The 22,681-nt window shown below is 40.9% G+C and overlaps 1 protein-coding gene across 1 annotated transcript in view; it reads right to left on the bottom strand.

Moving 5' to 3' along the window:
• LOC110156493 (collagen alpha-1(XIV) chain-like) overlaps window positions 1-22,681 on the bottom strand; it is a 109,208-nt gene that overhangs the window by 75,353 nt on the left and 11,174 nt on the right. Inside the window, 2 exon segments of the mRNA XM_055157208.1 lie at window positions 1-75; window positions 376-534. The exon segment at window positions 1-75 is cut by the window's left edge and continues 45 nt beyond it. Of these exon segments, the coding sequence (XP_055013183.1) occupies window positions 1-75; window positions 376-520 (220 nt within the window). The 5' untranslated portion in view covers window positions 521-534.

The raw sequence follows: 22,681 nt of genomic DNA, 5'->3' as shown, positions 1-22,681 counted from the left end.
CGATCACGGCCTCTTTGGTGGAGTGAGTGTTCAGATGCCATTCGATACGAGGGTCTCCACTGTACTGAGCCAGACCTGCAAAACAAATACAAGACTGAGACGGGTCTGAACCAGGACTGAACCAGGACTAAACTCATACTAAACCTGGACTAAAGCGGGACTAAACAAGGAATAGAGATTGAGATTTTTTTTAAGACTTTTGTAAAACTAAACAGATGACAAATAATCAGTATATATTAGTCTGGACAATCAGCAAATGCCTCTCCAATTACTGTTACTATTGCCACTGTAAATTTTTATTTTAATAAATAATCATTCAAATCTATTGTACTTTTTTTTTTAAGTGATTCTGTTAAAAACAAAGTCATCTCTCACCAATCCTGGTTCTGTCGATGTCCACACTGAAGGCTTTGACAAGGTTTTCCAGAAAAGTCCGAACGAGTCGGAAGTTTATTCGACCGATGCTCCAGGATCCGTCCACCAGGATCACGATGTCTGCGATGGCCGGAGACTTACACATGAACTCCTCCACATCTGCAAAACACAAAAACCAGGACTGAGAGGGACTGAACCAGGACTAAGACAAGACTGAGCCAGGACTAATCTAGGATCATGATGTCTACAATGGCCAGAGTCTAACACATGAAATCCTTCACATCTGAAAAACAAACAGGCAAAATCAGGACTAATCCAGGACTAAACCAGGATAAAGCCTGGACTGAAACAGTTGTTTTTAGAACATAAACTCAACACTGAGGACTGAGCCTGGGCTGAGCCATGACTGAACCAGGACTGAGTCAGGACTAAACTAGGATCATGATGTGTACAATGGCCAGAATCTAACACATGAACTCCTCCACATCTGGAAAACCAACAGGGAAAATCAGGACTAAACCAGGAATGAACCTGGACTGAACCAGGACTGAACCAACTGAACACCAAATTTGCAAAGTGTCTTTCCTATGGACATAACAACAACAGTATGAATTTTGGAAGATGCAACGACCAACCTGCAACCACCATGACTTCTCCACAAAAGTATCAGCAAAATATAAGACAACAAAACTGAACAAATGAACACAGTGTACGTTCTAGATTCAAACCAGAGTGAATTCAAAGGGCTGTAGATCTTTGATGGTAAGTGTCAGTTACTCGGTTGATGGTGTCTTAGACCAAAATGTGAATTAAGCCCTTTTCTCAGGGGATTAGTACGACCTGTGGACCTTTGATGATTTATAATAATTGTGGAGGATGTCTGAGATCTTAATCCCGTGCGAATGCGTCAAGTCTGTAATTTGTAAAGTAAAAATTCCACTGTGCATTACCTACGATATTTCTCCAAACACGGACGTCCGGTGATAATACCAGTCCCATGCAAATCTGCATCTCGGTGTTGTGCCTTTTCTGTTGCTTTCTTTTCTTTCCGCGTTCTTTTCTCTTTCAATATCTGGTCATGTCAGTAAAATCGAGTAATTTACGGACTTTGTTTATCCCATGTGAATTCGCTCCAAGTTACACAGAGGTGGGGAGGTAATTTGCAAATTGCCAGACGTTTCCAGGTTGTACGTATCCCGTGCGAATAGGACTTTAGACCCCCCCCCCCCCAAAAAAAAAAAAAAAAAAAAGAAAAAAAAAAAAAAAATACTGCAAAAACAAATATGCCAAATTCCACAGGGCAAGAGGTCAGCAGTTCATGTAGGAACAAAGTGCTTCTGCCACATTTAAGATTACAAACAAAATCCCTAATTGCATACATAATAATTTAACTGTAAAATAAAAGAAATAAAACATATTTCCTTCTTTTCATTCATAAATAAAACAACTCAATTCAAGCTCATCTTTGCATTAACTCTGTTATTCATACTATAACCAGAACCATGAGCACCTTCAGCAGAAGAAGATCGGGAGGTTCCTTATTTTAACAGATCCATGTTCCTCACCAGTGTAAGGAGCTATGAAGTTTCCCACAATCCACTGCAGATCAAACCCAATGTTTCCAAACACTGTTGTACAAGTGACACTGCAGCAGATTCATTAAATCAGAATTCAAATCTGCACAAATAAACTTTACACGACTAAACTTTACAACTTATAAACCATAAAGCCTCTAGAGCCACATCAGCCCATGTGAGGTTATCATGTGTTTAATGCAGTTTTGTGCACATGTGTTTACATTTTACAGAAACAAAACTTAAAGCCACATGCCTCATTTGCATAAACAGCTCACTCCTTGTGCTGCTGATGCGGTTCAGCTTCATCTGGACTAAAGGACACGAGTCTGTTCATATGAGTGTTCTCTCTGTGACAGAGGATGTGCTGCTGATGGTCTTATCTGTGAATGGGGGAAAAGGTTTGTGGTGCAAGAAGCTTTTCCTGGTCCCAACGTTCGGCCTTCACGGCGGCAGTGACGAGGGAAAGAGACACAAGCGAGCAAAATCATGGAGACGAGGGCGAGCGCAGAGAAGACAAACAAGCAAAGCGGCGAAACCAAAATTTAATATAAGCATTATATTGATATAGACGATATGTCAGAATCCATATCAAGTTTAAAAAATATCTCGATATATTTAAACTATCGAGATATCGCCCACCCCTACACTGAATCTGTCTTTATATAAACACATTGTTTCCAAGGGTTCTGCATAAGTAGTAGTTTTTTTTTTTTTTTTTTTTTTCTGTGAACTCCCCCTGCAGGTGTAGTGTTGTGAGTGCACTTTGGGTTCGGGAATGGTTTGAGAGCTTTTGCCACGCCGCCTTTTTTATCATCCAATCAACTGGCAGCACGTCTTTAGTCCAACAAGAATTTCTTTAGTCGCCTACAGGCCTAAAAACGGGTATATTTATTGCAAAATGCAGGACGGTGTATTGCACAGAGTTGACAGGAGCAGGGCTGACAGGTGCAGGGTTGTCAGGTGCATAGTTGCATGTTGACGTTGCCTTTGTACTTGAGCCCTTGTGCCAGTCTTGGTTGGTTTCACCTTTTGGCTCCGAGTCATGACAGGAAGAATGTGATAAAAAATAATAAATGAACTCATGATTCAAACTCATCTAAATCCCTCCAGGAAATGTGTTTCATCCACTGTAACAACCCGCCTCAACCACAGGGGGCAGCGCAACACGTCTGAGCCACAATCCTGCTCAGGAGGGAGGCAAACGGGCTAACCACTCTGCCACTAAACCAGGACTGAACTAGAACTAGACCAGTACAAGGACTGAACCAGGACTGCACCAGGAAAGGGGCTCAACGGGGACTAATACAGGACTAAACCAGGACTAAGCCAGGACTGAATCAGGACTAAACTAGTACAAGGACTGAATCAGGACTGAATCAAGACTGAACCAGGAACAGGACTCAAGAGGGACCAATACAGGACTAAACTAGGACTGGATCAGGACTAAACTAGAATTAAAACAGGACTAGACCAGTAAACCAGGATTAAACAAGGACTGTATTAGGAACAGGACAGAACAAGGACTAAACCGGGACTGAATCAGGACTAAACAAGAATTAAAACAGAACTAGACCAGTAAAAGGACTGAACCAAGACCAGGACTTAACAGGGACCAATACAGGACTAAACCAGGACTAAACTAGGTCTGAATCAGTACTGCACCGTAACTGTGCCAGGACTAAACAGTGATTAAAACTGGACTAAACCAGGTCTGTATCAGGATTAAACTAAAATTAAAACAGGACTAGACCAGTAAACCAGGATTAAACAAGGACTGTATTAGGAACAGGACTGAACAAGGACTAAAGCAGGACTAAAGCAGGACTAAACTAGGACTGAATCAGTACTGCACCGTGACAGTGCACAGGACGAAACTAGAATTAAAACAGGAATAAACCAGGACTTTATTAGGACTAAACTAGATTTAAAACAGGACTAGACCAGTAAAAGGACTGAACCAAGAACAGGACCCAACAGGGACCAATACAGGACTAAAGCAGGGCTAAACCACAACTGAATCAGGACTAAACTAGTAAAAGGACTGAACCAGGACTGAACCAGGAACAGGACTCAACAGGGGCCGATACAGGACTAAACCAGGACTAAACTAGGACTGAATCAGTACTGCACTGTAACTGTGCCAGGACTAAACTGGAATTAAAACAGGACTAGACCAATAAAAGGACTGAACCAGGACTGACCCAAGACTAGGACTCAACAGGGACCAATACAGGACTAAAACAGGTCTGAATCAGGTCTAAACCAGACTTAAAACAGGACTAGACCAGTAAAAGGACTAAACCAGGAACAGGACTCGACAGGGACCAATACAGGACTGAAACAGTACTGCACTGTAACTGTGCCAGGACTAAACAGTGATTAAAACAGGACTAAACCAGGTCTGTATCAGGAGCAGGACAGAACAAGGACTAAACCAGGACTAAACCAGGACTAAAGCAGGACTAAACTAGGACTGAATCAGTACTGCACCGTGACAGTGGCAGGACTAAACTAGAATTAAAACAGAACTACAAACCAGGATTAAGGACTGCACCAGGAACAAGACAGAACAAGGACTAAACCAGGACTAAACTAGGATTTAACCAGGACTGAACCAGGATTAAAGGGGGACTGTTTTAGGACTAAACCCGGACTGAACCAGGACTAAACCAGGACTAAAGGAGGACTGTTTCAGGACTAAACCTGGACTGACCCAGGACTACACCCTCTGAGAATAAAGCTGAACTCATGTCTGCTAATGTGTGATCATAAGAGGATATTTATCAGGCCGTGGCTTGTCCGTCTCTCGCTCCATCTCTCATCCCCCCTTCTTTACAGCTCTCCGTCTCCCCCTCTCTCCCCCTCTTTCCTCCTTTCCTCAGTTTCACTCTCACTCCCTCTCTCCTCCTCTCTCCTCATTCTCTCTATCCATCTTTCATCTCCCCAGTCTCCCCTCCTGTCTCTTTTCCCCTCTCTTACCTTTCTCTCCTCTCCCTTCTCCCCCCTCTCTCTCTTTCACAAACATTCTTTCATTCTGTCATCCTCTCGTTCTTTCATTCATCCTTCCCTCGCTCACAGACACAGCGCAAGTCCGTACAGAGCTGGAATCCAAACCAAAACTAAAGACACTGACTGGACTCATGTGTGTGAGCGGTGAGCGCCTGTGCTCCTGCAGGACGCACACTAACGCTCCAAACTTTTACAACAACACACTTTTCCCACTTTTTTATTGTTGATCAAAAAAGTATTCTCAACTTTTGATTGATGTGTGTGTCCACCTTTGGCAGATAGAACAGCTGAACACACTTGTGACTCGTTCTTTTTACAATAGAAATCAAATCTTCTTCAGAAAGTTCTTCCCCAAGTCTGTTGCAGAAGTTCCATAAATGTGTGACACTTGGGCCTGGTCAAGCAGAAGTAAACAACAAGGCCAAACATTCAAGTTAATGCATCTGATATAAAAATGTATTGAACAGATACATATGTACTCTAGTTCAATTTTTGGTTCTAAAGTTCCATACGTTTTAAACAGACCATGTATGAAACATGGAACAAAAATTATTTCCCAAATTTCAAAGGCCTGCAAATCCTGTAAATAAATGGATGTATTTCATCATATCTTGTGTTATTCCATCTTTGAACTGTTGATGAAGGGACATGATTTTCAAAAAAAAAGTATTTAAAATGATAAAAATTTGCTTGGAAGGACTGACATATTTTAAAGAAATAGTTTCCTTTAATTTTGAAGTAATATTAAAGTATTCAGAAGAAAAAAGTGACAAATTATGCAAAATCCTGCACCTTCTACTTGTTTGCACAATTTTCCCTCCGTTACTTTTCCCTCCGTTACCATGACCTTTCTTAATAAAAAAATCTCATTAGTCAAAAAGTAAGAGGTTTTCAACCTAATCTTGTACCATATGGTAGAAAACTATATGAAGCAAATATTCAAACCAGTTTGTTAAGGATATGGAAGTGAGAACCAAGAGTTATCACTGTTTGGATTTATTGCCCAAAAAGTGCTGCATATTTCATTCCCTCCGTTACCAACATGAGTTTTTAAATTTTTTGTCAACAACTTGAAAGAATATCACAGGTTTAACTTGACCCTGTTGGAGTGTAACTCTTTCCTACATTCTGATACTTGACTTATTTCAATAGTCCCTCTAGTTTCCCTCCGTTACCACTTGACTGGACCCACTTGAAGGTTGCTTCACTTTTCTGTCCAGTTCATCCCAAACCAGCTCCATGGGATTTAAGTCTGGACACTGTGCTGCTGCTGGACACTTCAGGTTTTCAAGCTTCAACATCTTGTTCTTTTTTTCCTGAGGTCATTTTGGCAGAGTTTGGACTTGTGTTTTGTATATTTTATCTTTTTCATTCAGTTCTTCCCTTTTTTTTCTTTTTCTTTTTTTTCCATTTCAAGCTCTTCATTGGACTTGCACAGCTTGAATTGCAAGAAATAACTGGAAAAATGAGGATGTTCTAAAACTTTTTAACAGTAGTGTATCCACTGTTCAAATCTGCAAACATGTACCAGACTGGGCTTTAGTCCAACACTGCACTCAACTGACACTACCGTAATATTACTCAAGTTCAATATTATGTATCCAAGTAACAATGACTTCACACCGACTGGTCACAGCGTCACAGCAGCAGAAAAAAATGAAAAATCAAACTCTGATTAAATCCAGTTGAGAAAGGCACAAGCGTCTTTCCGTCCACAAAAGCACACAGCTCTTTTCTCTGCACATTTTTCACAAGTGAAACAATCTGTACACTGCAAATGTTTTCTGATCTGGACAAGATTTTAAAACATATATCGGGTTTTCAAATGTATTATCTACTTATCTACTTACTATTTCTGAGACTGCATTTTAAGAGAACGTGTCAAGTAAATTGATCTTGCAGCATGGATGGATCATTTCACTAAATTTAAGTGATTTTCTGATAAATTTAAGTGTTTATATCTTACATTTTGGTGAAGATCTTTTCCAGTGTATTTACAGGTTAAAGCAGATTTGATTCTTTTAGCGATGACTCTCGCCTTAACCACAGTGCTGCGCTGTGATTGGTCAGTCGATCACACGCAGCTGGAACAAGACAGATTCCCAAATTTCCTAATTATTCTCAACAGCTAAATCCAGACCAGATTTAATCCAGGATTAGTCCTAGTTTGGTTTCTCCTTTAGTGCTGAGTCAGTCTTGGGTCAGTCCTGAGTTAGTTCTGATTTAGTCCTGGTGTATTCTTGTTCAGTCAAAATATAGTCCTGGTTAAAACCTCGTCTGGTCCTGGTTTACAAGTGTAATCATGGTTTAGTCCTGGTTTAGTCCTGTTACAGTCCTGGAGTAAGCCCTGTCTTAGTCCAGGATTAGTCCCTGGTCCTGATGGATGATCTGGTGAGTGACAAACTCAAACAAACTCAAACTTTCTGCCCCCGAGGTCTGACCCAGAACTAACAGGTTTTACCCTATTTACACAGAGACGACAGGTGAGACGACAGGGGAAGTGTCTCGAAATGTCCACACACACGTACAGATGAAGTGTCTCGAAATGTCCACACACATGTACAGATGAAGTGTCTAAATGTCCACACACATGTACAGATGAAGTGTCTCTAAATGTCCACACACATGTACAGCTGGAGTGTCTCTAAATGTCCACACACATGTCAGTACTTTGCAGTACTTTGTCGGTGTGTATGTGTTAAATATGTCAGAGTGCACGTTCATCAGAGTGTGTGAGCACAGCTGTAAATGTGCAGAGTTCAGGCCCAGGTTCGTCTCTAGTCCCACTGACCAGACGATGAAAAGACAAAAAAAGGACGTAAACACAAAACATTCAGTCCATCACACATGACAAAGACCAGAGATCAGTCAATATTTACTGTTATTAAATATATTGTTATTAAAAATAATATTACAGATCAGTGAGTAGTGACTGATCTTTACATGGGAACATATGAAAAACACAAACAGCACACAGATTAAAAACAAAAGACAAATCACAATCACACAAGCTGTCACTTCTGCAGTCAAAAGTACTGGTTAAATCAGACTTATTCTGCAAAATGGACTAAACTTTAACCCATGTAATAGTAGTTTCCTTCTCATTGGGTCCGTGTACTATTTGTTCTTTTGAATTTCAGTTAAGAACGAAAAACAACAAAATGGGAAAACAGTTTGTTATTTCATTATTCAGTTTTAATGTTAGAAAAAAAGAAAAAAAAAAAAAACACAAAAAAATGTTTTGCTGGTAGATGGACTTACCTGAAAGATCATTGCCGTTTAGTGGACAGACATGCTGTTTACTTTAACATCTTACAAAGTCATTGTTGAACGTCATGACGAGAAACAGGAATCAATGATAAACTCTGCTTTCTTCAGTTGACTGTATTCATGCGTTTTTGACTGGTTTGATGGGTTTGATTTTGATTGGAAATCTGTTTTTTGTTTGACACTAAAACTGAATAATGAAATAACAAACTGTTTTCCCATTTTATTGTTTTTAGTTTTTAACTGGAATTCAAAAGAACAAATGGTACACAGACCTCGCTGACCTTCAGAAGTTTATTTTCTTAATACAGGTAAAATTCAGCAGCATTGCATAGTCATTCTGGTAGTAATGAAAAACATGTTCTGCTCTGGTGTGATGTGCCGCTCTCCACAGGAGGAGCCACAGCAGGAGGAGCTTTGTTGTCATGACGTTTACGGCCACGTCAGCTCCCACCGGACACCACAGTTTAAGTGGATTTAGATGAATATTGTGGTTTCAAATGTCTAAAGTCTAAAATCTATGAGCCACAGGTGTGTGTGTGACATAACTACAGAGCACACACGAGCACAACATAAGGTTAGGATTTGGGTTTAAGCGCAGGGCTGTGGTTATGGTTATGGTTATGGTTAGAGGTCTCCGGCAGCTGTACAACCAAACCTCTTGCCAAGTTTTGCCTCTTTCATCCACAGACTGTAAACAAGAGAAGAGTGTTCAGCTCCAGCCAAGTGATGCTCATCGAGGCTGCAGTTATAAACTTGTTAAGTGATTATGTCACTTACAGGTCCATCTGTTGTTTTAAGTCACAATTCTGCCTGACTTGGTCACAGTATTGACATAACATTAAACAACTCTATAGTGGATAATCTGCAACCAAGGCCCTTATTTGGAAATCTAGGAGCGAAACCAAAGAGTCAATCAGGAGTGAGGGTGTTGAAGGAAAACAGCCCTTCCCTATTAACTAAAATGTCAATCAAACCTGTTATTAACATTCACATCTTGATTTAGGGATAAAACAGTGACATTAAAACCCCAGGATCATGCAGACCGGAGGTTTTCAATAGATGAGATATTCCTCCCCTGGGGGGCGCCAAAGAGCCACTGGGGAGGTGTGACGCATGTGAAGGAAAAGTAACATCTGTGCACATCTGCAGCAGTAATGATATCTGTTATTGTGCGGCGTGTCTTAGCTGTCAAATTATGTCTCCATTCTGACAAACTACTCATAGACTGGAGCGTAACTTTTTTTTTGTCTTGTATGCTTCACATGGACCGCGCCTCTAAACCAGGACTAAAACCAGGGCTAAACCAGGACTAAACTAGGACTAAACTAGGACTAAATAAGGATGAAAGCAGGACTAGAAACAGCACTAAAACCAGGACAAAACAGGACTAAAACAGGGCTAAAATTAGGACTAAACTCCAGGAGCATCAGTTATTGAAACTCATCATTGCAGGAACACAAAATACTCATTTACATTGGCGGCACGGTGGCTGAGTGGCAGCACTCATGCCTCACAGCAAGAAGGTTCTGGGTTCAATCCCTGGGTTGCCTGGGCCTTTCTGTGTGGAGTTTGTATGTTTCTCCCTGTGTCTGGATGGGTTTGCTCCGGTTTCCCCCATCAACCCAAAACATGCTGCATAGGTCTCCATAAACAGTTGATAGCAAGACACTTCGCCCAATTTGCCTAGTATGAAAGTGTTGTGAGTGATGGTGGTGGTCGGAGGGACTGATGGTGCCGAGTGGCATGGCAGCTGTGCTTCTGTCAGTGTGCCCCAGGGCAGCTGTGGCTACAATAGTATCTTACCATCACCAGGGTATAGAGTGAATAAAGTCTTGGGGGCAGAAATGTCTGTGAAAGCGCTATATAAATAAAGACTTATTTACTTCTGTGGCCTGTTTGTGTGCGTGTGTGTGTGTGTGGGTGCGTGTGTGTGCGTGGGTGTGCGTGTACGTGCGTGTGTTTAAGGGGAGGCTCACATTCAGCCCATTTGAAAACCCCTGATGCAAACGATTAATGAACATGTTAAGACCAAAATGAAGAGTCTGACAGCAGCATTTATTTTTCAATACAAAGTGAAGTCAGTGGAGCCAGAAGCACGTCCACGCTCACTTCCTGTTTGGAACACTGCAGTTATATTCAGCGTCACAACTCAACGTCAGAACTAACTTTTTAACGTGGTGCTTTACTGTAAATTAGCCTCCGGTCTGAGAGGAAAGGGGATGTTTCTTGCCTTAAATCACACTGAGAGCAGCACTCTGTTCCTCAACAGTCATTTATTAAACTCACAGCTCTGAAAACATGTCAAACCTTCCCACAGAGCCACACAACTCTGAACTTAACCTGAAGGAAGGTGAAGGAACAGGCCAACGAGAGGTCAAACTCAAGTGCAACCGTCAGCCAGTCACAGAGGAGAGGAGGAGAGGGGCGGCCAATCACAGCTCCGAACAGCACCTCAGGCGGACTTGCCTGGAGGTCAGGGGTCAGAGGTCAGCTCCCTGTGATTCCAGAGGAGAGAAAGAATGAAGAGAATGAAGAGAGAAGAGAGGAGAGGTAGATACTGTAGATACTGTAGACAGACAGACAGACAGATAGATAGATCGATAGATAGATCGATCCCAACTCTCCCAACCAAATCACTCAAACTTTAACTAACTTTTCCTCATCCTAAAAATACAAGCTTTGTGTTAAAAATGAGCTGAGGTGAGATCCAGAGGCAGAGTCATGTGAACGGCCTCGTCCAATCAGAAAGCAGCGTGAGGTTGCACCACGACAGAATCACAAGTGACAAAGAGACATCACAAAAGCAGAGGCGATAATGAGGAACAGAGGAACATGAAGAAAAGATCATTACGCAGGAACAAATCATACATTGTCTAAAGAGCTTGTGTTCTGCTCCTCTCTGTTCTAATGTTGTTTCTCATCACACACCTGCAGTTGTTTTGTTTCATTCACATGTTTAACACAAACCTTGCACATTTAGAGACGTCTCAAACAGAAAACACTGTTCCAAACGTCACTAGAATTATTTGGATGATTTAAGCCAGGGGTCACCAAACTTTTTTTTTTTTTTTTCCTCTGGGGGCCAAGTTATGGCTCCTGACAGTGATGGAGGTTGGGGTCGAGGTTGGGGAGGCCGTTTATCAGATTTAATTGACCCTGATGACGTAGATTATATTAAGACTGATTATATTAAAACTGCCACACGATCTTAACATATCAGACAAACTGCACAGCCCTCACACTGAACAAAAAAGAATCTGTCGTCAACTGTTCTGTGAAAACTCAACACTCTGTCAACTTTTCATACTTTATTAACACAAGCCACTGTCTGTCCTTAACTGTACGACACTACTCTGTACTACACTACTCTGTACTACACTACTCTGTACTACACTACTCTGTACTACACTACTCTGTACTACAGTACTACTCTGTACTACACTACTCTGTACTACACTACTCTGTACTACACTACTCTGTACTACACTACTCTGTACGACAGTACTCTGTACTACACTACTCTGTACTACACTACTCTGTACGACAGTACTCTGTACTACACTACTCTGCTCTACAGTACTCTGTACTACAGTACTCTGTACTACACTACTCTGTACTACACTACTACTCTGTACTACAGTACTACTGTACTACTACGTACTGTACTACACTACTCTGTACTACACTACTCTGTACTACACTACTCTGTACGACACGTACTCTGTACTACACTACTCTGTACTACTACACTACTCTGTACGACAGTACTCTGTACTACACTACTCTGTACTACTACAGTACTCTCTGTACTACAGTACTCTGTACTACACTACTCTGTACTACACTACTCTGTACTACAGTACTCTGTACTACAGTACTCTGTACTACACTACTCTGTACTACACTACTCTGTACTACACTACTCTGTACGACAGTACTCTGTACTACACTCTGTACTACTCTGTACTACACTACTCTGTACTACAGTACTCTGTACTACACTACTCTGTACTACACTACTCTGTACTACACTACTCTGTACTACAGTACTCTGTACTACACTACTCTGTACTACACTACTCTGTACTACAGTACTCTGTACTACACTACTCTGTACTACACTACTCTGTACTACACTACTCTGTACGACAGTACTCTGTACTACACTACTCTGTACTACACTACTCTGTACGACAGTACTCTGTACTACACTACTCTGCTCTACAGTACTCTGTACTACAGTACTCTGTACTACACTACTCTGTACTACACTACTCTGTACTACAGTACTCTGTACTACACTACTCTGTACTACACTACTCTGTACTACACTACTCTGTACTACAGTACTCTGTACTACACTACTCTGTACGACAGTACTCTGTACTACACTACTCTGTACTACACTACTACTCTGTACTACTACACTACTCACTACTACAGTACTCTGTACTACAGTACTCTGTACTACAGTACTCTGTACTACACTACTCTGTACGACAGTACTCTGTACTACACTACTCTGTACGACAGTACTCTGTACTACACTACTCTGCTACTACAGTACTCTGTACTACAGTACTCTGTACTACACTACTCTGTACTACAGTACTCTGTACTACACTACTCTGTACTACAGTACTCTGTACTACACTACTCTGTACGACAGTACTCTGTACGACAGTACTCTGTACTACACTACTCTGTACTACAGTACTCTGTACTACACTACTCTGTACTACACTACTCTGTACGACAGTACTCTGTACTACACTACTCTGTACTACAGTACTCTGTACGACAGTACTCTGTACTACACTACTCTGTACTACAGTACTCTGTACGACAGTACTCTGTACTACAGTACTCTGTACTACACTACTCTGTACTACAGTACTCTGTACGACAGTACTCTGTACTACACTACTCTGTACTACAGTACTCTGTACTACACTACTCTGTACTACACTACTCTGTACTACAGTACTCTGTACTACACTACTCTGTACTACAGTACTCTGTACTACAGTACTCTGTACTACACTACTCTGTACTACAGTACTCTGTACTACAGTACTCTGTACTACACTACTCTGTACGACAGTACTCTGTACGACAGTACTCTGTACTACTACTCTGTACTACACTACTCTGTACGACAGTACTCTGTACTACAGTACTCTGTACTACAGTACTCTGTACTACACTACTCTGTACTACACTACTCTGTACTACAGTACTCTGTACTACACTACTCTGTACGACAGTACTCTGTACTACACTCTCTACTCTGTACGACACTACTCTGTACTACACTACTCTGTACTACAGTACTCTGTACGACAGTACTCTGTACTACACTACTCTGTACTACAGTACTCTGTACTACACTACTCTGTACTACAGGACTCTGTAATACAGTACTCAACCCTACAGGACTCTGCACTACAGTACTGTGTACTACAGTGCTCTGTACTACAGTACTCTGCACTACAGGACTCTGCACTACAGTACTCTGTACTACAGTACTCTGTACTACAATACTCTGCTTGTCGCTGTTTGTCAGGTGACAAAAATTTGGCAGCAAATGTAAATGTGTCATATAATGATTTACATATAAATTATTCTTATAAATATATATTTTTTAATTGAAAAAGCAACAGAAGTGTTATTATTTGCCAAAAAGTAATTTAAAAAAATAGGTCGTGACAACTGAGGATTGCCTCATAGGGCCAGTTCAAATGGTGGTGGTGGAGGCAGAGGGGCTGGAGGGGCAGAGGAGCTGGAGGGGCAGAGGGGCTGGAGGGGCTGGAGGGGCTGGAGGGCTGGAGGGCCGGTCAAAGGGGCATGGAGGGCCGGAGATGACTGGAGATGGCCGGGTTGATGACCCCTGATTTAAGACCTGGAACTGACCTAAAGGTAAAAGCTGTCAACTTGAAAACCACAGCACAATATCACAAAATGGAACAGAACATTTGAGCTTTGAGATGTAGACAGACTAATACTCAAAACACAAGTCCAGGTCTGTTTTAGAGGCGGTAAGGACATTCTAACATGGCTAAAAGCTCACAAGTCATCAAATCTACTATTTGTCTCTGTAACACTGTTCCAATGTGCTGGAATGTCCAACAGTGGGGCTGTAGTGGTGTAGTGGTCTGGAGGACCTCGATCCAGAGATCTGCTCCTCTGCTCCTGACAGGTTTGACCCAGAGACACTCAGTGTTGGGGAGTAACGGATTACATGTACCGCCGTTACGTAATCAGAGTACAAATTATGAGTAACTGTATTCCGTTACAGTTACTGTTTCAATGAGTGGTAATTGGATTACAGTTACTTTGCTGAAATAAGTGGATTACAAGGCAGTATTTTCCTGTTTTCACATTTTGTACTACATCCCATTTATTATTTTTTTATTTTCGGTAATTTCCACTCACTTGCCGGAAACCCAAACAGAACGCGCGCAATAAGAGCGATGTAAACGTCATGTTAAAGTTGGCGGTGTCAGTCACACAGTGGAAGCAGCAGTGCATTGGTAAAAACGCATTTGTGTCTTGGAAATTCTTCTCCCGATGTGAGATATATATATATAAAAAAACAAATATAAAATCGCCTACAACTTAAATGTGAAACTGGAGCTACTGGCACTGGTGAAAACAACCTGCATAGACTCATAATATCTGCCCTACTGTCATATAGTGACCTGCCACATGAGTGGACGTGCACACAAACACAAACACACACAAACACACACCTTCATCATCGTCATCAACCTGAGAACCCGCGGACCACGTCTCCTTCCATAGTTACAGCGCGGACACCGCCGTCTCGTGTGCCGCGTGTGGACTGTGTTTTCTCGCGTAAACCGCGCTTCCTCCTGTGCGCCTCTAAACCAGAACTTACACCAGGACTAAACCAGGACTAAAGCAGGACTGAACCAGGTTTAAACTAGGACTAATCCAGGACTAAACCAGGTCTAAAATCAAGAGTAAACCAGGTCTAAAAATCAGGACTAAACCAGGACTAAACCAGGACTAAACAACATGACACCTAACAGTAGGTTGACATAATTTAAGGTGATCTCATATAAAAAATAATTTCTCTATCAATAATATTTTTTAATCTGGTGAAGGAAAGGCTGATCTTGTTATTGTCTTTTAACAGACAAAACCTCTTATATTAAGATATCGTGGTCTTTGTTTCTCTACAGCAAACAGCTGCTTATTCATGGAGACTTGGGCTCAGACAATTTGAAGACAACAAACAAGAATTTTCAGGATGTGGTTGTTACATTCATGTCGTTTAAAAAAACATGACAATATCAAGTAATCCAAAGTAATCAGATTACGTTACTCACTTTAAGTAATTTAATGGATTACGTTACAAACTACATTTTGGGGTGTGTAATCTGTAATCTGTAGGGGATTACATTTTAAAAGTAACCTTCCCAACACTGGAGACACTGAGGGATGAGTCTTTTATGATCATGTGACATTGATTGTCTGGGTTCACTGACAGTTTTACATGAGGTCAAGCACAGGTTAAGTTCACTGTGAGACTAGAGGTCAGAGTTCAGAGGTCATAAAGGTTCAGAGTTCATATGGTCTGTATACACAAACCACATGCATAACTTTTACATGGAATCAGATGGCACATGGGCATAGGGAGGGCATCTGACACACAGGGAGGGCATCTGACCCAGAGATTTCAGCACATGTTTGCAGAGGTCCAAACTACAGCGTTACAGTTTTTACACAGAATAAGAGCTCATGGAGACAGGCGCAGGGTCTCAGAGCGACTGCTGAACGTCTCTACCTATTTCACACTTCACTCATTTTTTATATCCATTATTTATTCTGTAGTTACCCTGCACATACTTTTATTTAGATCAGTTCCAGCAGGGGTGGAGCAAACATACAACAAAAATGTAACTCAGAAAGACACACGAGGCTCCACCAGAGAAAAGCTGCTGATCCCCCACACACGCAGCACCTCTGGTCAGAAGGTGTTATCTGTCCAAACGGGGAATCTGTGGAATGTTCTTCTGTTAACACTGAGAGAGAGTTCTAAGTACAGCTCTTAAAGCTCAAATGAAAAACTAGTTATGGTCAAACCAAACATGTCATTCACAGTAACACTGGGACATGAACTGATCTTCTCTGGAAACAGATCTGCATGTTGACTGACTGAAATACTGGGGATGGAGACTGAATGACTTGAGCAGTATTGTGCAGTGAGTGGACTGTGCTGTATGACTGTGCTGCTTGTCCCTCTGTGAGTATTGATTGAAAATGACAAAAATGTCACAGGGTTGGTACATGCTAGTAAGGGGCCAGCTGGTAATTTTTTCTTTTTTTTTTTTTTTTTTTTAAACATGATGCATGAGATTTTCTAGAAATGTGATGAAATGGCGTGGAATGACCCCATAGTATTTCTTGGTATTGGATCAGAACTCAGCGTCACTGGTGTCATATGACACAGTGTCACTCCTGTGCTTCAGGTTTGGTGGTGATGTCTCAGTTTTGTTCTGATAGGTTCATGTTCTCAGCCTCCACAGACTGACAGCAGCAGAACCCCACACCTCTACTGTACAGTGAAACATCTGACCTGCACTGAGAGTTTACTGAAGGAAAAGAGGAAGATGAGAGTCAGATCCAACCTGCCTCAGGCCCATTCAACCAGCAGAAAACTGAAAAGATGAAGCAGCACCAAGCTTCTGCATCTGACACACATTTACATTTTTATGCACATGCAGGTTTTATGTGTAATTTTCCCCAATGTATTTGAGCAAAACTGTACCCAGCACAGATATATTGTACACGCAGTTCTTCACAGATCAAAATGCGTCCTGAATCAGAGATCATGCTAGTTGTCACTTTTATCATGACGGCAAAACTCCGCTCTGGTCTCTGCGAGTGGTGAAAAGTGTTTATAAACTCATCCTAGTGAATCATGAGGATGCTCTGAAAGCAAAAGCTCAGTGAGGAAGAAATCAGGACCACTGCAAACTGTTCCAAATGAACTACCTCTGTTTTCTACCTTTTTAAGTTTTCCTCGTCTAAACAAGCAACAAAAATATTTAAAATAATAATTAAAATGTACCAAAAATGCTAATAATAATATTACAATATTGCTACCATATAACCAAATTTAGTATCAAGATCGATATTTAAAACGAGCCCAATGTAGCACCATCCACAACAGCCCAGTTCACTCCAGCACAGTTTTGAGGAGACAAAACAGGAAAGAGGCCAGTGACCCAATCTGCACACAGTCTGAGCTGAAACCAGGTCAGGTTCAGGTTCAGGTTCAGGTTCAGGTCCCTGTAGGTGCATGTGTTTGCAGCGTTACAGCAGGTTGTTGTTCTGACAGAAAACACTTCACAGTTACAGTGACACAGACACATGGGTCCCACTTTCTGTAGAAAGTCCAAATGTAAAAATAAGCAAAAACGACACACAAACTATGTCAATCATTTGTGTTTTATTTGTGCTGGTTTGTGCTCAAAAGTTTCTTTTGTGCTAATAAGTTATTTTATTTTGGGCCAATGACATCATCCAGCCCCTCAAAATGTGAGAAGCAGCAAATGATATGAACTGTTTGTATTTCATTTGTGCTTTTTTATGCTGTGACTGTTTTAATTTTTCTAAAATTATTAAATTATTAATCATTATTTTTGCTGCAATTATATGAGGTCATTTCAGCTCAGCTGAGGGCAGCGACTTTGACAAAACAAAAATTATCACAGCACAAAACAGTACAAACGAAACACAAAAGTTTCATATAATTTTCTGCTGTTTTGAGGCTGTTTCACATTCTGAGGGGCTGGATGACGTCAACAGTCCAAAAATAAAACTATTCATATCTTAAAAACCAGAATCACACAAGCCAATCTTTTTGTAACACAAACGAAACACAAATGGTTGACACAATTTTGTGTCGTTTTAGAGCAGTGTGAAGCTTCCTGGAGGCTGGCTGACCCCAGTTTGACAAACGAAGCAAAAACAATTGACATAGATTTTTGTGTAGGTTAGGGTTAGAGTTAGATGGTGTTTGATGGGAGCCAAGTTCATGCAAGTATCGACACCTCCACAGTCCCAGAGCCACACACACACTTCTGTATACAGTCTACAGAGGAGACACACTTGTGTATACAGTCTACAGAGGAGACACACTTGTGTATACAGTCTACAGAGGAGACACACTTGTGTATACAGTCTACAGAGGAGACACACTTGTGTATACAGTCTACAGAGGAGACACACTTGTGTATACAGTCTACAGAGGAGACACACTTGTGTATACAGTCTACAGAGGAGACACACTTGTGTATACAGTCTACAGAGGAGACACACTTGTGTATACAGTCTACAGAGGAGACACACTTGTGTATACAGTCTACAGAGGCGACACACTTGTGTATACAGTCTACAGAGGAGACACACTTGTGTATACAGTCTACAGAGGAGACACACTTGTGTATACAGTCTACAGAGGAGCCACACTTGTGTATACAGTCTACAGAGGAGACACACTTGTGTATACAGTCTACAGAGGAGACACACTTGTGTATACAGTCTACAGAGGAGACACACTTGTGTATACAGTCTACAGAGGAGACACACTTGTGTATACAGTCTACAGAGGAGACACACTTGTGTATACAGTCTACAGAGGAGACACACTTGTGTATACAGTCTACAGAGGAGACACACGTCACAGAAGCACATTGACTGTTGGTTCAGAGCCGGTCATTTGGTCTCCATTCAAACATGTGAGACGTAGACGACTCAGACACTTTATGTGAGTCACAGATGCACTTCAACATCTGAATCAGAGTTTAGCAGCTGCAGGACACATGACTCTGGAGCTGGAGTCAACTGAAGGGTGCACAGTGGGGATGTCCCAATCACGTTTTTGTGCCCCCAAATCCTAGTCCGAGTCAAATTAAATGAAAAAAATCTAATGTCCAAAACTTTCATCTGATTCACTTTTCTAATCATGAACCATCATTGTTGAAAATCTTTCCTTTTAACAGTTTGGTCTTGGAATGTGTAACTTACTATATTTAATGAACTAGACAAAAAATGAACCAGACCAGAATCAGATCAGACCTGAGACTCGACTCTGAACAATCTACACTTTGTATATTTGATGTTATATGTTTGCATGTGCTTTACATTTGAAACATTTAGACTCGTCTATGAAATCCAAATAATACAAAATCTTACCACATAAAAACGAGATGACATATGTTTTTCATAACTCTCTTTGTGCAGCCCCATACGTCATTCTGTACCTCTGGGGGCAAACGTTGATATTTATAATGTCTAACTGACTGACAGGACTTCTCAGAAACTTTATTCTTACAGTATAATGTAGTTAAATACAATATTCATCTGCAGGAAGACTAGAGTTTAAGACTGTCTGTGCCCACCCCCGATATGGACCTCGCCTCTCTCCCCCGGCGCCTCAGTTAGTCCTGTGTGTTATATATGTATGATATTTATCTGGTACCTGATCTGAACATAACGTCTGAGTCCGATCGAGTCCACAGTCACATGATCAGCCCCGATTTCCCATCACGTGATCGGATCAGGACGACCCCAGTGCACAGGGTGGACAAAACTCTCCAAACTATTAACTGACCCAAAACCCACAGTACACATTGTTTCCTCATTGTGGTTGGCTGCTCTTGTGGCTGACCAGCTGGTACACTGAGCAGTTTTGTATCTTTTTACATTTTTAACTTCACCTTTTGGGATTTGAACCTGCATCTTGTACAGTTCAAAGGTCAGAGGTTAAGTACTATTGAACTGTGTGATTCCTGTATCCATGGACTCCTCTATGCGAACCAGCTTGCTCTGAAACATTTTTTTTTTTAAATTTATTATTATTATTATTTATTATATTATTTTATTTTTATTATTTTTTTATGTCTAATTTGACACCTGTCTCTTGCTTTCTTTTGTCCTCCTTATTTAGAATGTATTATTACCATTTATAGTTTTTTCTCTTTGTTATTATATTGTGATGTGTGAGCTGCTGTGTCCAAATCATTTCCCTTGTGGATCAATAAAGTTTGTCTAAGTCAAAGTTTAAATCTTACACCAACACTTTCAACGGCAAATATGTCAGAAGACATTCCAGAGGAAACACTTTTTATACGCATTACATTTATTCTGTTCTTCTTGTATAATTCCAGTATGATCAGAGCTCTGGTTTAAAGCTCCTGTATTACACAAAATTGACTCTCGTGAGATTTAATCCATGTTAGAAAGTCGTTACCTCATCAAAAAGAATCCTGGAGTGTGTTTTGTTTCATTCACACATGTTTGAGTAACACTTTATTACCAGTATGTCTACATCTTTAAAGCTCAGAATGCTGTTCCACCCTGTGATGTCATGAAGTGGTAGTTTTCAAGTGAATAGCTCCTTTTACCTTTAGTTCAGCAGAGATTGGAAATTCTAGGGCTGAAATGATCCAGATGATTCCAGTGAAGGTGTGTGGAGTTTAGAATCACAGTGGAGTACTTCTTGTATTGTAGTGTTTTCCATTTAAGAGAAGAACTCTGGGTTTGTGTGTTAAACGTGTGTGAATGAAACAAAACACAAATCTATGGCATCAAAATAGTCCCAAAATACACACGCACAATAAAACCTGCAATTGGACGTATTGTATTATTTCACATGCCAAGATATTAACCAGGGATTTCCTGATCACATTTTTTTGCCCCCGAGTCCGAGTCCTTTGATTTTGAGTATCTGCTGATACTGAGTCCTGATCCGATACTTCTATAAAATATTATAAAATGAACTAAGAGCAGGATGTTTGGAGGATCAGATTGTGTTGATTTCATGTGGAGTATTTGGGCTGAACTGTCCAAAGTCCAAAACTTTAATTGTATTAACTTTTATAACCATTCATCATCATTGTTGAAAATCTTGACTTTTACCACAGTCTGGTCTTGGAATGTGTAACTTAGTAAACTTAATGAACTGGACATATTATATGTTTGCATGTGCATTATATCTGAAACATTTAGACTCGTCTATGAAATCCAAATAATACAAAATCTTACCACATATAAACGAGATGACAGAAGCCCCACAGCCTCTCTCCCCCGGCCGCCCCCACATCCACAAACCCACAGAGGAGCGCACCACAAACAGCAGAGTGCACACTGCTCAATAGACACTTCATGCCACTTTTCCCACCCTCCCCGCCAAAAGCACCAACTCCAGTCCTCAACACGCAAACAAACAGTGCTGTGCAATGACGCCATCAGCCGTGCAGGTGTGAACACAGGCCGCAGAACCACAGGTAACAGCGCCAGAGTACGGCACGGCCCAAAAGTCCCAGTGTAAGTGCACCTCTAGTACAACAGACGCTGGGACAGACAGTCACTCTGACTGGACGTCCCTGAGCAAATCCTGCGCCTCAGAAAAACTGTTGTATCCTGTGTGTTCTGTGTGTTATATATGTATATAATTTATCCGATACCTGATCGGATCATAACGTTCGAGTCCGGATCGAGTTCGCAGTCACGTGATCGGCGCCGTTTTCCAATCACGTGATCGGATCGGGACAACCCTAATATTAACTGCAAGCGAGAGAATAATCTCCGCACGTGATAACGAATAACAGTTTCCTGTTTTTTAACCCTCTCAGGCTCAAATACATTTTTAGTATCAGGAAAAATCTGATATTTGGGGAAAATTATAATATGGGGTAGTAATATACAATTCTGACTTTTTTATCCTTTGTAAACAAAAAAAGTATTTTGCACTTCTGGCAGGTCGTTTGTGTGTAGTCGTTCTTGCACAGTCTGCATCGTCCACGTTTATCAGCATGGATGGGAGAAAAGGCTCCTGATTAAAAAAGCTCATAAAATACGGATGTGGAGTAAGTAGGTACTTGGAATTTAGCTGTTGCAAATCTGCAACGCCTGCCTGGAGAGGGTTAAATCAGTCCTGGTTCAGTCCGGCATCGCAGTTTAAGGGGAAATGGCCGTTATCTTTTTTTTTTTTTTTTGTCTTTCATTTAAACACAAAAACGAAAAACTGAAAAAACAAATCATTATCTGTTTTTTTTCTTTTCATTTTGGTTTTGGAGACAAATAATGAACAGAATATTTTTATTTATTTATTTATTTTTTTTTTATTTATTATTATTTTAATTTTTTTTCATTTTCTTATTTTTGGTTTTATTTTGAAAAATAAATAAACAAATGATACATGGATTCAGAAATCTACCTCCCGCACGAGAGAGCAGAAATGAATCTCGCGCGGGCAGAAATCAACTTGGATCGAGGATGCGTTTGCCTCCCAGTGGTTGTTTCGAGCGCAGGTCACAGATTTCTCCTCGCACGCATAGATCATTTGCTTGAACCCAGTGCGTGTGAATTAATACAATACGCCCGAATGCATGTTTTACGGTGCGTGTGTATTG

The sequence above is a fragment of the Boleophthalmus pectinirostris genome, unplaced genomic scaffold, assembly GCF_026225935.1.
Source record: "Boleophthalmus pectinirostris isolate CB_2022bp ecotype Guang Dong unplaced genomic scaffold, ASM2622593v1 HiC_scaffold_21, whole genome shotgun sequence".
NCBI lineage: Eukaryota > Metazoa > Chordata > Actinopteri > Gobiiformes > Gobiidae > Boleophthalmus > Boleophthalmus pectinirostris.
This window is presented reverse-complemented; position numbering and strand designations above follow the sequence as displayed.